The sequence below is a fragment of the Vidua chalybeata genome, chromosome 17 (genome assembly GCF_026979565.1).
Source record: "Vidua chalybeata isolate OUT-0048 chromosome 17, bVidCha1 merged haplotype, whole genome shotgun sequence".
NCBI lineage: Eukaryota > Metazoa > Chordata > Aves > Passeriformes > Viduidae > Vidua > Vidua chalybeata.
The window spans coordinates 13,702,900-13,719,361 of NC_071546.1; the positions used below are offsets into that span (position 1 = coordinate 13,702,900).

Below are 16,462 nucleotides of genomic sequence, written 5' to 3' on the forward strand. Positions count from 1 at the left end.
AGTGCGGGCACAGCCCGGGGCTCAAGATGAAGGTGCGGGCACAGCTCGGGGCTCAAGATGAAGGTGCGGACACAGCCGGGGCTCAGGATGAAGGTGCGGGCACAGCCCGTGGCTCAGGCTGGAGGTGCGGGCACAGCTCGGGGCTCAGGCTGGAGGTGCGGACACAGCCGGGGCTCAGGATGAAGGTGCGGGCACAGCCCGTGGCTCAGGCTGGTGCCGGGCACAGCCCGGGGTTCAGGATGAAGGTGCGGGCAGAGCCCGGGGCTCAGGCTGGTGCCGGGCACAGCCCGGGGTTCAGGATGAAGGTGCGGGCACAGCCCGGGGCACAGGCTGGTGCCGAGCAGAGCCCGGGGCCGAGCAGAGCCCGGGATTCACCGCCGCCGCTCCGCTGCCTCACGGCCCTGCCTGCCCGGAGCCGCTGACGGCCGGCACCGCCGCAGCCTCGCAGCCGCCACTGAGCATGCTCGGCTCCCGCACATCCGCCGGCGCCCGGCGGCCGAGCGGGGGGAGCGGCGCCGGTGCCGGTGCCGGCGGGCTCGGCCCGCGCAGGAGGCGGCGGCGGGGCCGCCATGAACCGCGGCGGGGCGGCGGCGGCGCCCGCCTTCCCCGGCCCCGTGCAGTGTAAGTGCTGCGCCATGCGCGCTCCGGGGCCCGCGCCGCGCCAGCGCGGGGGAGCCGGGGCCTGCCGGGGCCCCGAAACCTGAGTAGCGCATGAAACGGGCGGGAGCGGAGCCCGGGAACCTGGCTGGGGGCGGGGGGGGGAACCCGGGAACCTGCGTGAGAGCCGCGGGGCCGGAGCGGTCAGTGCGGCCGGAGGGTCAGGGGGACCGGAGGGGTCAGTGCGGCCGGAGGGTCAGGGGGACCGGAGGGGTCAGCGGGGCCGGAGGGTCAGGGGGACCGGAGGGGTCAGTGCGGCCAGAGGGTCAGGGGGACCGGAGGGGTCAGCAGGGCCGGAGGGGTCAGCGGGGCCGGACTGGCCATGGGTCAGTGCGGCCAGAGGGTCAGTGCGGCCGGACTGGTCAGCGGTCAGTGCGGCCAGAGGGTCAGTGCGGCCGGACTGGTCAGCGGTCAGTGCGGCCGGAGCGGTCAGTGCGGCCGAAGGGGTCAGTGCGGCCAGAGGGTCAGCGGGACCGGAGGGGTCAGCGGGACCGGGGGGGTCAGCGGGACCGGAGGGGTCAGCGGGACCGGGGGGGTCAGCGGGGCCGGAGGGGTCAGCGCGGCCGGAGGGGTCAGCGGTCAGTGCGGCCGGAGCGCGGCCGGAGCGGTGGTCCATGGGTCCTGGGTGATGGTCCGCACGTCCCGGCCGGTGGTCCGTGGATCCCGGGCAGGGGTCCGCGGATCTCGGGGATGGATGCTCCACGGGCACTGGGCAGCGGTCCGTGGATCCTGGGGCATTGCCCGCGTGCATTGCCCACGCTCCACGGGCGCTTAGTGGTGGTGTCCGTGTGTCCCGGGATGGTGGTGTCCGTGGGTCCTGGGGGATTCTGCACGCTCCCTGGCTGCTGTCCGTGTGTCCCCGGAGGGCTCCGTGCAGCGGTGCCGCAGCCCGTGGGCGAGCGCCCCCGCGGCACCCCGAGCCCCCCTGGGCACGCATCCCCGCCGCCCGGGGGTCCCGCGGTGCCCGGCAGCTCGGGGTGCCTGGGCGGCAGGGTGTCCCTGTGCCACCCGGAGCGGTGTCACCCATCACCGTGCCCCGGGACGAGCTGAGTGTGCCGCGTCCCCGCAGTCCCCGGCAGCACCACGGTGCTGGTGGAGCTGACCCCCGACATCCACATCTGCGGCATCTGCAAGCAGCAGTTCAACAACCTGGACGCCTTCGTGGGGCACAAGCAGAGCGGCTGCCAGCTCACCAGTGCCACGGCCGGCGCCACCAGCACCGTCCAGTTCGTGTCCGAGGAGACCGTGCCGAGCACGCAGGCTCAGAGCACGAGCAGGACCATCGCCTCCGAGACACAAACCATCACAGGTACCCCCAGACCATCACAGGTACCCCCCAAACTGTCAGAGGTACCCCACAGACCATCACAGGTACCCCACAGACCATCACAGGTACCCTCAGACCATCACAGGTACCCCCCAAACTGTCACAGGTACCCCCAGACCATCACAGGTACCCCCAGACCAACACAGGTACCCCACAGACCATCACAGGTACCCCCAGACCATCACAGGTACCCCCCAAACTGTCACAGGTACCCCACAGACCTTCACAGGTACCCCTCGACCATCACAGGTACCCCCAGACCATCATAGGTACCCCACAGACCATCACAGGTACCCCCAAACCAACACAGGTACCCCCAGACCATCACAGGTACCCCCAGACCAACACAGGTACCCCCAGACCATCACAGGTACCCCCAGACCAACACAGGTACCCCAACCCTGCACAGGTACCAAAACCTACACAGGTACCCCAAACCATCACAGGTACCCCCCAACCCTGCACAAGTACCAAAACCTGCACAAGTATCCAAACCGTCACAGGTACCCCCAACCCTGCACAGGTACCCAACCATGCACAGGTACCAAAACCTACACAGGTATCCAAACATTCACAAGTACCCCCCAAACCATCACAGGTGCCCCAACCCTGCACATGTACCAAAACCTGCACAGGTATCCAAACCATCACAGGTACCCCCCAACCCTGCACAGGTACCAAAACCTGCACAGGTACCCCCAACCCTGCACAGGTACCAAAACCTGCACAGGTACCCATCCCCACACAGGTACCTAACCCAGCACAGGTACCCCCAGACCTTCATGGTACCCAACCCTGCACAGGTATCCAACCATCACAAGTACCCCCAAACCATCACAGGTACCCAAACCTGCACAGGCACCACCGTGTCACCTGCCAGGTGCCAGCCCTCTGTCCCTGTGTCCCCATCACCCCGCTGAAACAACAGTTTTCACATCAGCTGTCACGTCACCTAGGAAATGAAACAGTCCTGTGCTGCCTTCTTGGGTTTGTCCTAACAATGGTTGCTTAATTTGCTAATTGAGGTACAAGTTCTCTCAGAGAATTGCTCAAGTCTGTTGTGTTGTGGAACCAGCTTGTGCAAATTAATTAAAATTGTCAATACTTACGAAAAATACTGAAATTACTATGCATTTTAATTTTTTTTAAGAGTGCTCTAGATGGAAAACACACACAGAATTGCTGTCAGGCACCCATCCAGACCTTTTTATGTGAGAACACTGCATTCCCTAACATTGCTCCCACAACTAATTGGCAGGAAAAATATTACTCAGAATTTCTGCCTGTGTGAAGACTCGAGTGAGGTCCTGATCCTGGAGACATTTAAATAAAATTGGGATCTTGTTCCGTGTGTGAAGGTTTGCCCTTCTATATATAGTTTTGTTTTATTTTGGTGTGGGACCTTACTAAACCCCAAATTATTTGACTCTAATTTGGATAGACAGGTTAAGGCAGGGAATCTGGAAGAGCAGTGAAACAAACTGAATTCAGGGCCCACTTCCAGGAATTTTTGTATTATAATCCCTCAGCTCAGTGTGGGTTTTGGGTGAGTCATTTTTCTGCTTCATATTTACTCATCTTTAAAATGAGGACAGTTCTACCCATTTGCCCTTTTGGGCTATAGTGTTCTTTAATTGATTTAAAAGCTGCTACTTTGGCTGAGATGTTTTCACCTGTTATTCTTGTGAGTAACAGCTAAAAACAGTAGAGTTGAAAGAGGCTGAACTTTTTCAACAATTACAAAAATAATTTGAGTGATGCCTATTGACAACATTTGCCATATAAATAATGATTTTTTTTTCTCTCATTTGGGCTGTAGTACAGACAGAATTAAAAACAAATATATCTTTATTTGGTATTTGGAAGAGAAAAACCTTTTTCCCTTCCTCCTCCCCCAGGTAAATAGGAACCCAGCAACAGGAATGCTGCTGAAAAAGAACCAGAACAGAGAATTCATGAAACTAGACAATAATTAGATTTTTTTTGTAATCTGATTAGAGAAGGTTTTTTTTTTTAATCTGATTAGACTTTTTTTATCTGGTTAGAGAAGTTGTTTTTTTTTTTTGTCTGATTAGAGAAGTTAATGCTGCCACATGAAGTTTTTTTGTGTGTTTAGTTTCTGCCCCAGAGTTTGTTTTTGAGCATGGCTACCAAACCTACCTGCCCAGCGAGAGCACGGAGCCTCCAGCTGCCGCTGTCGTCTCTACACCACCAAAAGCAAGGTCCAAGAAATCCTCCTCCTCAGTGCCCCTGAAGAAACTCAGCTGCCTGTACCCAGGTGAGATGGGCATTGTGCCTTCTTTTTCATTCCAAGGTGGAGAGTTTTCCTCTAGTGGCACACAGGAGGTTTGATACCTGCAGCAGTCCTGGAGTGACTTGCCTCTAAGGAGAAGCATTAGAAAACTCGAGCTCACAGGTGAGCTGGTCACTGTTTTAAGCAGCTGTGAGTGAACAAGATGAGGAATTAACTTTCTGTTAACAGTGAATTTTAAAGAAAATGCTGTTGAAAATAAACATGTCCAGAATATGGTAATGTATTTTTATTATTTTGCTAGATTTTCCTTGAATTTAATGATCTTTATCCTTCTGCTTTCAGGGTGCCAGTTCAAGACTTCCTATGGTATGAAGGATTTGGAACGTCATCGGCGAACACACACAGGTTTATGTTCCTGTATTTTCTTTTGGGTTGGTTTCCTCCTTTCAGCTTTTTCACAAAAGCCATTTTCCTATGAAGCAGTGTCTCTATAAGCAGGGTGTAGAGGTGTCTGTACTCCCTAGCATTGTCCTGGCCTGTGCCTGAGGAATTGCCTGTTGGGGACATGCCCCGTCAGGCACAGCTGAGGCACTGGAACACTGGAGGTTGACTTGAGGCACAGTTTAACTTCTGAGTGCACACCCTGAGTTTATCAGGGTGCAGTGTGGTGGGAGTGCACACACCTGCTTTGCTTTATATCAAAGCAGTTCCATGATTTTGGCTCCCAATTTCGGAGTTGCGCAGGGAGAAGGCTCCAAAGGCTCTGCTGTTTGTGGCAGCTGTGCCTGCAGCCCCTACGAACGAGTCCCTTTCCTGGTCAGCATTCAGCGTGTGCTTTCTGCTTTAGCACACGCCCTCCCCGTGCCCCGGGCTGAGCGTGTGAGTGCTGCTGTTGCAGGAGACAAGCCCCACAAGTGCGAGGTGTGCAGCAAGTGCTTCAGCCGCAAGGACAAGCTGAAGATGCACATGCGCTCGCACACGGGCGTGAAGCCCTACAAGTGCAAGCACTGCGAGTACGCGGCGGCCGACAGCAGCAGCCTCAACAAGCACCAGCGCATCCACTCCAACGAGCGCCCCTTCAAGTGCCAGATCTGCCCCTACGCCAGCCGCAACTCCAGCCAGCTCACCGTGCACCTGCGCTCGCACACAGGTGGGGATTTACTCACATCCATGGCTGTAAAGGTTGGAGGGTCACAGAGGTGATTTTAAATCATGTATAGGTGTCCCCAAAAGGGACGGTTGGAGTTACAAATGAGTGCCCCTTCAAGTGCCAGATCTGCCCCTACGCCAGCCGAAACTCCAGCCAGCTCACGGTGTGCCTGTGCTCACACACAGGTGGGGATTTACTCACGTCCATGGCTGTAAAGGTTGGAGGGTCACAGAGGTGATTTTAAATCATGTATAAGTGTTCAGATCTCCAAAAGGGATGATTTGAGTTCCCAATGAGTGCCCCTTCAAGTGCCAGATCTGCCCCTCTGCCAGCCACAGCTCCAGCCAGCTCACCGTGCACCTGCGCTCGCACACAGGTGGGGATTTACTCACGTCCATGGCTGTAAAGGTCGGAGGGTCACAGAGGTGATTTTAAATCATGCATAGGTGTCCCCAAAAGGGATGATTTGAGTTCCCAATGAGTGTCCCTTCAAGTGCCAGATCTGCCCCTACGCCAGCCGCAACTCCAGCCAGCTCACGGTGTGCCTGTGCTCACACACAGGTGGGGATTTACTCAGATCCATGGCTGTAAAGGTCGGAGGGTCACAGAGGTGATTTTAAATCATGTATAGGTGTCCCCAAAAGGGACGGTTGGAGTTACAAATGAGTGTCCCTTCAAGTGCCAGATCTGCCCCTACGCCAGCCGAAACTCCAGCCAGCTCACGGTGTGCCTGTGCTCACACACAGGTGGGGATTTACTCACGTCCATGGCTGTAAAGGTTGGAGGGTCACAGAGGTGATTTTAAATCATGTATAAGTGTTCAGATCTCCAAAAGGGATGATTTGAGTTCCCAATGAGTGCCCCTTCAAGTGCCAGATCTGCCCCTACGCCAGCCGCAACTCCAGCCAGCTCACCGTGCACCTGCGCTCGCACACAGGTGGGGATTTACTCACATCCATGGCTGTAAAGGTTGGAGGGTCACAGAGGTGATTTTAAATCATGTATAGGTGTCCCCAAAAGGGACGGTTGGAGTTACAAATGAGTGTCCCTTCAAGTGCCAGATCTGCCCCTACGCCAGCCGAAACTCCAGCCAGCTCACGGTGTGCCTGTGCTCACACACAGGTGGGGATTTACTCACATCCATGGCTGTAAAGGTCAGAGGGTCACAGAGGTGATTTTAAATCATGCATAGGTGTCCCCAAAAGGGATGATTTGAGTTCCCAATGAGTGTCCCTTCAAGTGCCAGATCTGCCCCTATGCCAGCCGCCACTCCAGCCAGCTCACGGTGTGCCTGTGCTCACACACAGGTGGGGATTTACTCAGATCCATGGCTGTAAAGGTCGGAGGGTCACAGAGATGGTTTTAAGTCATGTATAAGTGTTCAGATCCCCAAAAGGCAAAATTGGAGTTCCCAATGAGTGTCCCTTCAAGTGCCAGATCTGCCCCTCTGCCAGCCACAGCTCCAGCCAGCTCACGGTGCACCTGCGCTCGCACACAGGTGGGGATTTACTCACATCCATGGCTGTAAAGGTCAGAGGGTCACAGAGGTGATTTTAAATCATGCAAAGGTGTCCCCAAAAGGGATGATTTGAGTTCCCAATGAGTGTCCCTTCAAGTGCCAGATCTGCCCCTCTGCCAGCCACAGCTCCAGCTAGCTCACGGTGTGCCTGCACTCGCACACAGGTGCAGTTTTGTGTCAGTTTGAAATGTCAGGTGTCTGCTAAGGAAGGCAGGAGCCTCCCCTGAAATGAAAAATGTAAACCCCCTTCCTCCAAATTATTATGATTTTGAAATTAAGGGGCTCTCAGGCAAAGATATGGGGATAGGAATAACTGTTCTTTACTAGGAAAATTAAAATACAAATGCAGTAGTACAAAAAAAACCAAAAAAAAAGAGTCAGAGCAGGCCCTGGCACGCTGTGGGTCAGGGTGGTGGCAGCAGTGCCATTCCATGGGGGCTCAGCCCTCCTGCAGTGCCAGCTGTGCTTCTGCTGGAGCAGGATCCTGGACAAGGCTGGAGTTTTCCTCTGGAGCTCCAGGGCTGGTGTGGATGGGCCTGGGCTCCTCTGGGAATGCAGTGGGGCAGAAAGCTGCTCCTCTGGGAATGCAGTGGGGCAGAAAGCTGCTCCTCTGGGAATGCAGTGGGGAAGAAAGCTGCTCCTCTGGGAATGCAGTGGGGCAGAAAGCTGCTCCTCTGGGAATGCAGTGGGGAAGAAAGCTGCTCCTCTGGGAATGCAGTGGGCAAAGGCTGCTGTGGGGTTCCCAAAGTCAGATTGGATCCAGGTAGGATATAATTCATCCTTGTCAGGTTGCAAAGCTGTCATGCACACACCCAATTTTAGGAGAAAAGTAAGACTGGTATGTAGAATATATTTCTTACTGGAATTAAATTAATAATCCTCTAAAAGGTGAGTGTAATCCCCATTGCTCAGAGTAAGATCATCTTCACTTGTTGAACTAGTCACTAAACATCAGCTTCCTGTTCATTTGAGTGAAACTACTCTTAGAATTAATAATACTGTGGTCAGACACAAGTTTTTATCTAAATCCTGGCAGTGTCAGTTAGGGATGGGCAGAAATGTCAAGAAATTCAGAGTAGACCACTCTTTAAACAAATAGAACCAGCATTTGCTATATTCTTTTTCATATATTGTGCTACCCTGTATATGGAAATTAAGTCATTGAAATATGAAGTGTGCCTTCATCAGCAGAGCAGATAAAAATTCAGTAGCTGAGTGTGCAGCTGAGGCTGTACAATAAACTAGATGAACAAACAGTGCATCTTCATTAATAAAGTCTGTTTAATACAGATAGTACACCATGTATCTCAATTATTAAACAGATACATGGATTAGCACAGTAGGCCACAACTTGATTTGAAAAATATTCAGTTAAACCTATGACATATGTAGCTGGATAAGCAAATTATGCAAAATTATACAGCTCTCACAAACTCTATAAAATATTAACTTCTAAAATAAATCAGCCATTTGCAGTTTGATTATTAAAGAGGATAAATGCTTGTTGAACTAAATATACTTTCTTTTTCCTCCTATCACCAAGAATGTCTTAGAACCTAACAACACAATTCTTCCACTTGCTCAAAATAATGCCTACCTAAAGACTTCATCCTCAGGTATTTTAGAGAACTGTATTTTTAGATTAAAGAAAGAAAAGGGAATAGTTATTTAGTTAGGTTGCTAAGCTAAGCTGGCTTAGGGTTTTTTTTAATTGCTTTAGAACAGCTTCACTGGAACTGATTAGGGATTAGCAGAGCTCCACCTTAACATGGTCATATTGTGACACCAGCCTGCAAATACAGAAAATGCAGAATAATGGGTTGAGATCTGAGTGTGTCAGACCAGGTGATAATTCCGTGTCACGAAATTTCTCTTGACTTTGAGAACGCGTTGGGAGCTCAGGACAAGGCAGCTGCAGGGGCTCTGTGCCAGCAGCGGCTCCTGGTGTCCCCTGAGTGACCCGTGGCTTCTGTTGGCAGGAGATGCCCCTTTCCAGTGCCAGATGTGCCCCGCCAAGTTCAAGATCAACTCGGACCTGAAGCGGCACCTGCGGGTGCACTCAGGGGAGAAGCCCTACAAGTGCGAGTTCTGCGAGGTGCGCTGCGCCATGAAGGGCAACCTGAAATCCCACGTGCGCATCAAGCACAGCATGGAGAACACCCTCAAGTGCCCCGAGTGCGACTTCCAGTGCGGCAACAAGACCAGCCTGCGGCACCACATCCGCAGCCACCAGCCCGAGCAGCCCGTCAAGTGCTCCGAGTGCAGCTACTCGTGCTCCAGCAAGGCGGCCCTCAAGGTGCACGAGCGCATCCACGGCAAGGAGCGGCCCTTCAAGTGTGACTTCTGCAGCTTCGACACCAAGCAGCGCAGCAACCTCACCACCCACGTCCGCAAGGCCCACGGCGACAAGGCCAAGGGCAAGAGGCACTCGCTGGACAAGAAGGAAGGAGAGAGGCCAAAGCAGGGCGGCTCCAGGCAGGTTGCCAAGCTGGACGCCAAGAAGGCCTTTAAGTGTGACCTGTGCGACGCGTCCTTCGTGCGGGAGGACTCCCTGCGCAGCCACAAGAAGCAGCACAGCCTGTACAACGGCTCCAAGAACAACGAGCTGGCCGTGCTGCAGCTGCAGATGGATCCCGGCCGCCAGCCCGGCGCCCCCGTCACCGTCAGTCACCTCCAGGTGCCGCTTCAGGCCGCTCAGGTGGCCCCCTACAACGAGGGCAGGGTCAAGATCATCGTGGGCCACCAGGTGCCTCAGGCCAACAGCATTGTCCAGGCCGCCTCTGTGAACGTGGTGCCGCCCGGGCTGCTGGGGCAGGAGGAGGTGCTGGGCAGCGGCCGCCTGCAGCTGCTGGGCCAGGTCAGCGTGCTGGCCCCGGCCCCGGCCGCGGTGGCCGCGGGGGACGCGGGGCCGGTGGCAGAGCCGGCCGTGCTGCTGACGGCCCACGAGCAGGGCGAGGGCAGCGCCCTGCAGCAGGCCCTGCTCCCCGGGGCTGCCCCCGGCCACGAGCCCCCGGCCAGCCAGGCCTTCATCGCCAGCTCCGGCATCAGCTGCTCCGACCTGGAGGGGCTCAACGCCCTCATCCAGGACGGGGCCGCGGAGGTGACCGTGGTCAGTGACGGCGGGCAGAGCATCACCGTGTCCACGGCCGCTCCTCCTCCGCCCATCTTCTCGTCCTCCTCCCACACTGAGGGCCCCAAGCAGGGCTATTCCATCATCCAGAGCGGGGCTCACACGGCCCTGCTGTGTCCCGCAGACTCCATCCCCGATTAGGGGCTGCTCTGGGCACGGGGGCTGCTCTGGGCACTGCTCTCTCCTGGGGCAGCGCTGGGCCTGGCAGGAACGCACAGCACGCGACTGAACGCGGGATTTGTCCTCCAGAGCCAAATACCTTCCCCTTCCACGCTGTGTTTGTACACTGAAGCATCTTGTTTGTGAGGAGAAGGATGTGTTTGTATTTCTGTGCCTCTGCTGCAGTCAGGGGCCCTGCCCCTTGGAAAATCAAAGCAGCCGTTGCCAGTGTCCCCAGGCAGTGACACCCCCAAGTGTGGCTCTTGTACTGTGCTGCCTGAAGAAGAAATCCTCCCCTTGTGCTGAATTACCTCCACAGCAGCCTTGTTGTTTGATGCTCACCCAAAAAGACAATAACCGGGGCCCTTCTGGAGTTTGTTGGACTGAGGTCTCTCAGCTGTGTGCTCTGTGTGCATTCAGTGCCTGGCTGAGCCCTGAGGATCCCCCGCTGCTGGCTCTGCTCCAGCCCAGGTGAGGTCTGAGGGGCTGCTCCTCACTGTCGGTAGGAATTGGTGGCGCCTGGCACTTGAAATGCTCTGCAGAGCCCAGGTGATTGTTTTCAGAAAGCAAAAGAATGTTCTCCCTCTCTCAGTAGTAACTAACTTTGTTAGCAACAACACAAATCGTCTCTGGCGTGGTGATGGCTGTCACAGGTGCCTGTGAGTTAAAGAGCAAAACAACTGGAAATATATTTTTCACAAACACTACTTACCTTTTGTTTTTATTTTGGTGCTGCCTGTTGGGAGTTGCATGGGTGGTAAAAGTGTATTACAGTTTGGGTCTTCTTTTCACGTTAAAGGAAAAGATTTCATTTAATTTAAATTTTTTTTTAAATCTTCTAACCCAAGGTTTTTCACTCCAGCAGAAATTCAGGTTGGATCACAAGGAGATGGTGATTCATTATTATATTTATAAGATTATTATATATATTTACACTAAGTATTATGATATTCATAATTCATTATGGACATTTCTCTGATGAAAGAATTCCAGGCTGTATTCTGAACTATGCAATCGCCCATGCAAAGGTGCCACAAACTAAAAGCAGTTCCTTTCCCCATGCTCGGTGCTGGAGGTGAGCTCTGCAGGCAGGGTTTCCTCACTCCCAGTGTTCCGTGTCATCCATAGGTGGTGCCAGAGGCCCAGGGAAGCTCTGGAGTGTGCTCTGGGCTCCTGGATGATATCTCCTCTTCAGCACTTCCCTGTAAAAACTTTTCAAAATTCAGCTTTTTTAAGACGTTACCAAATGCTCAGCTGCAAAAATCTCACTTAAGAGAAAAAGCTGCAGATAAAAAGAAATGCCCAAAGCTTTCTGCAAGAAGCAGATCTGTGGCCAACACTTAACCTCACAATTTATGTTAAAATATTTTGCTCCCTGTTAATGAATTTTAGCCAGTTCATAGTTCCCAGCTGTACAACTGTCGGGCACTACAGGAGTGATAAAACCCGAGGGATTTGGGCAAAGCTGCTGCTTTGAAGTGCAGTTTGTCTGTGCTTGCCCTTGGCCAGGAGTCTCACCTCCAGCCCCGTGTCACACTGAAGGTGCCACAGCTCTGCTGTCTGCACTGCAGCTCTCAGAAAGCCTCGAGAACCTTCTCAAGTAGGAAACCAGTAGATTTGTCTTATTGTAGAGACTCACCTTGGTACTGGGCCTCAGAGATAAACAGGAAAGATAACAAAATGGTGTGAGTGAATAGACAGTGCTGCTGCTCCAGCCTGGTTTGGCTGATTGCATCATGTGAACACTCTAGAGACTTCTTCCCCCACCCTGAGAAAAAGCCAGCTGAGAGCCAAGGCTGACACCGGGGCAATTTCTTTTCAATTTTCTCTTCCAATATCCTGCCTTGATTCCTGTGTATGACCGTAATGGTCTGTGTGTTTTGGAGCTGGCAGGAGCAGATTGTTTTAATCTCTGATGTTCACTAAATACATTCTTCATGTTATCAGCAGAACCATCCCAGGAGGGAGCCTGGTAATTCAGAACAAGTGTCTCTTGTAGAGCTCTCCTGCTTCTGATCACATGGTAAATAAGTCCTATCCCTCCCTCCCCAGAGTTCTGCCATGGCCTCAGAGCTCTGGAGCAAGCTGGCTCTTTCCAGGACAAAATACTGGGATGGATTTTTGTTCCTGCTGCCTGGAGATCCCCAAGCTCCCCTGGTAAGTGCTGGGCCCAGGAGCAGAGCTCAGTGTTCCAGTGCTGCTCACCCAGCACAGCCCTGGTTCCAGAGGGAAGGGAAAATCTGGATATCCCACCCAGCACAGGCCTGGTTCCAGAGGGAAGGGAAAATCTGGATATCCCACCCAGCACATCCCTGGCTCCAGGAGAGAAGGGAAAATCTGGATATCCCACCCAGCACATCCCTGGCTCCAGGAGAGAAGGGAAAATCTGGATATCCCACCCAGCACATCCCTGGCTCCAGGAGAGAAGGGAAAATCTGGATATCCCACCCAGCACAGGCCTGGTTCCAGAGGGAAGGGAAAATCTGGATATCCCACCCAGCACAGCCCTGGTTCTAGGAGAGAAGGGAAAATCTGGATATCCCACCCAGCACAGGCCTGGTTCCAGAGGGAAGGGAAAATCTGGATATCCCACCCAGCACAGCCCTGGTTCTAGGAGAGAAGGGAAAATCTGGATATCCCACCCAGCACAGCCCTGGTTCTAGGAGAGAAGGGAAAATCTGGATATCCCACCCAGCACAGCCCTGGTTCTAGGAGAGAAGGGAAAATCTGGATATCCCACCCAGCACATCCCTGGCTCCAGGAGAGAAGGGAAAATCTGGATATCCCACCCAGCACAGGCCTGGTTCCAGAGGGAAGGGAAAATCTGGATATCCCACCCAGCACAGCCCTGGTTCTAGGAGAGAAGGGAAAATCTGGATATCCCACCCAGCACAGCCCTGGTTCCAGAGGGAGGGGGAAATCTGGATATCCCACCCAGCAGAGCCCTGGTTCCAGAGGGAAGGGAAAAATCTGGATATCCCACCCAGCAGAGCCCTGGCTCCAGGAGAGAAGGGAAAATCTGGATATCCCACCCAGCACAGGCCTGGCAGGCTCTGCTCTCTGCACAGGCTTTTCCCCAGGTTGCCCGTGGGCTCCCAGGTGTGAGTTTATGGTGTGTCACACCCTCCCTCCTCTCTGGGGATGAACTCCTGCCTGCTCAGAGAGCTGAGGTTAAATTGGGCAGGCAGAGGTGCAAAACCTGTGTGCATTTCCTATAAACCAGCCCCAGCTCTTGGGCCTTCCCAGCCCTTTGGGGTTTGTTGCTGTTCCTGACGCTGCTTTTCAAAGGCAGACCCAGCTCCACATGAGCTGATCCTCCAGCAGACCTGCTGAAACGTGCTTTTGTGAGGCAGGAATATGCAACAGGAAGAAAAAAACGGAAGAAAAATATGTTTGGACACATTTAACTGTGTTTTGGGGAGCTGGTTCTGACTGAGCCCCAGCTCAATGTCCCCAGTGGGGTTTGAACAGCACTGGATTAAACCTTATCAGTGGTGCTGTATGCTTCAGGTGGTTTTGATAAAAAATTAAACTGTTATTTGCATCAGAATGGGAGATTGCTGCTCAAAACCTGCCTGGGGTTGTCCCATGCACAGGGGGGATTCCTGATGAGTGGATGGGACCAAGTCCTCACCTCAGATGAGGCCTAAAAGCAGCAGAACTTGGCCCAAAGCTGGCTCTGTTGGGAACTGGGGAAAAACCAAACTCATACTGAAAACATGTGGGGCTTGCAACTGAAAAATTGTAATCAGAATATTCCCCAATCATTTTAGGAATGAGTTGTTTATTACTGCTGTCATCTGACTCCACTGGAAAGTACCTTCTGTTGTGGGGTTTAAAAATATCAGACATGCCAGGACATTTTTATCTACAATACAAAGACCAGGGGAAAAGCTTGGGGTTTTTTGGTTTGTTTTTTTTTTTTTTTTTTTTTAATTTAGATACCTTTATTTTATTCTTTTATGTTGTAAAATCATGGAGAGCAGCCATTGATAGAACTTTAATTGGCTGGGGATTCTGATTTCTGATTCCTTATTTATTTGTGTTTGAAGTCAAAATACAGTCAGTCTGCACTGTGCTGCTCTGGTGACTGCAAAAATATTTTCTGTGTCCTCAATGGCAAGACCTCTATCCTATAATTTCAGGAATATTGACTGGCTACTCTAATGGCTTTTTACATCTCCAGTTGGAAAATCTTTAGCCTTGTTATTTAAATTTTAAGAAGAGAAACCAATATTGTTACAAGAAACTGATGTCTGCTGTCACTTGCCCGGTGACCTTTCATGAGGTGATAAAGGTTTCTATAGTGACCTGAGGAAATGATGGCTCAGGTATCAGCGTGAATTAAAAGTCTGTGGCAGGAAAAGCTTTCTTTTCTCTGTCTCTCAGGTATCCAATTCTGCCTTTGTCTTTATTCCAGTGGCTGGGCATGGAGAAGGACTCATAAAACATCCAGTGTTTGGTTACACGGCTGTCTTTAGAGGCTTCACAATGTTGTAGGGAAGGAAAAACGTCCATGGCAAAGCAGAGGTGAATTTTTTACAAGCTGTGTCCATGAGAGCCTCACGTTCAGGGTCTGCTGGAGTGCCACTGAATTCTGTAAGCAGGGGGATCAGCCAGTATTCCACAAGCCTCAGGAGCTGTGTTTGCCTCTCTAAAACCAGGAATTGTCATTGACTGCACATTCAGCTTTGACAGAGGCGTTTAAGTTCCTCGATTCAGGCCTTGTGTAAACTTACCTTTAATTCTGAAAGTGAAAGCTCTTGGTTAGGGAGAGTGGCTGCATGTTGTAGGTAAAAGTTGAACATGATCTGGGAAATAATTAACTGAGGGCCTGCAGAGTGTTTTGAGGTATTTTTATTTGGTGGTTGTGTTTTGGTTTGGTTTGATTTTAAAGACACAAGGATGCATTTCTGCCTTCTTCTGCTGCTGGGTGAAACAACCTGTTATCGATGTCTTCCAGTTTATCAAACCTGGTGTGAGACACCTGAAAAAGCCTTGGAGAACCCCCCAAACGTTTTCAGCTTGAGTTCCCACTGATGTCCTCCAAAGTGAAGGAAAGCTGATAAATCTTTGTGCTGTCTGTACTGGCAGGGTTTGAAATCAAGGCTGGCCCTGGTCCCTGTTGCTCTGAGCTGTCAGACAATTTTCCATCATTTTGCTCCCCAGGCCCTGGGCCAGCAGAGGCAGAGCAAGGCCAGCCCTGAGCCCTCACCTCCTCTGCCTGCTGGTTGTATTTGCACTTTCTAGATGTGAGACTGAAAGAAAAAATCCTCCCCACACCTTTTCCTAGCACAGCTCACAGCTTCCTCCTCCCAAAGCGTGGCTGCACTTCCTGCCATAATTAATTACTGGCCATAATTCATGATTCTGTCAGTAATATCAGTACATCAGCTATCATTCCATCAGTGTTTGCACTGGGGCTGTGCTGCTGGATTCCCTACCTGGAGAAGGTTCCCCCAGAAGGATATTGTGAGGATGGGAATAACTTGGATACCTCAGTGATGAGCGAGATGCAAATTGCCAGAGAGATCCTGGAGATAGTCACATCTCCTGATGGCCCAGAGGAAAATCTGAAAGAACAGGAATGCATAAAGCTCAGCTGCATAATGCATAGCAGTCATAATTAATAGATTAAAGTTCTTTGTGAAACATGCTTTTTTATTCTAATAAAGGGAAGGGACTACAAATGGTGACACAGTTCTAACAGAGCAGCAATGTGAGATGCCATGTTAGAGTTGTAAAGCTAAAGAGGTGATAAAAATGTACCTTGGGTTTAAATTTTTACAAGGCTGATGTAAGACTTATTACCTTAAATAGCAGCACTTTTCCTTGTCTCTGGACGTTGGATCCTTCTGCTTCTCAAAGTACATAAAATTGCTGGGGGATTATTAAAAACTTTCCCATCCTTGCTGCTTATCCCTCCTAAAAAAGTTCAGGATTCATCCTGTGAATCACTTTGCCTTAAGAATGTTAAATTTTGCTTTTGTTGTAAAATCATGGAGATCAGCCATTGATAGAACTTTAATTGGCTGGGGATGCTCATGACTTTTTTCCTTTAAAAAAAAAAAAAAAAAAAAAAAGCCTGCCAGCAAAATTGCTTTTTGGTGATGACTCTGCTTGAAAAGTGCTCTGCAGGGGCCCATTCCCAATTGATTATCTTTCACAGCTAATAGCTTCAAAGGCTATTTGGTGGACAGTCCAGTTTTACATTTAAATGTAAATCTCGATAGCCTTGACAGACTGATGATCAGAATAAAGGAAGG

At 51.8% G+C, this 16,462-nt stretch overlaps 1 protein-coding gene across 1 annotated transcript; it reads left to right on the forward strand.

Moving 5' to 3' along the window:
- Positions 1-537: 537 nt before the first annotated feature.
- Positions 538-10,904, forward strand: ZFP64 (ZFP64 zinc finger protein). Its single transcript, XM_053958644.1, has 6 exons — positions 538-621; positions 1,727-1,966; positions 4,101-4,262; positions 4,581-4,643; positions 5,137-5,388; positions 8,887-10,904. The coding sequence occupies exons 1-6, from the start codon at positions 570-572 to the stop codon at positions 10,176-10,178; spliced, it is 2,061 nt and encodes a 686-aa protein (XP_053814619.1). The 5' UTR covers positions 538-569; the 3' UTR covers positions 10,179-10,904.
- The last annotated feature ends 5,558 nt before the right edge of the window (positions 10,905-16,462 follow it).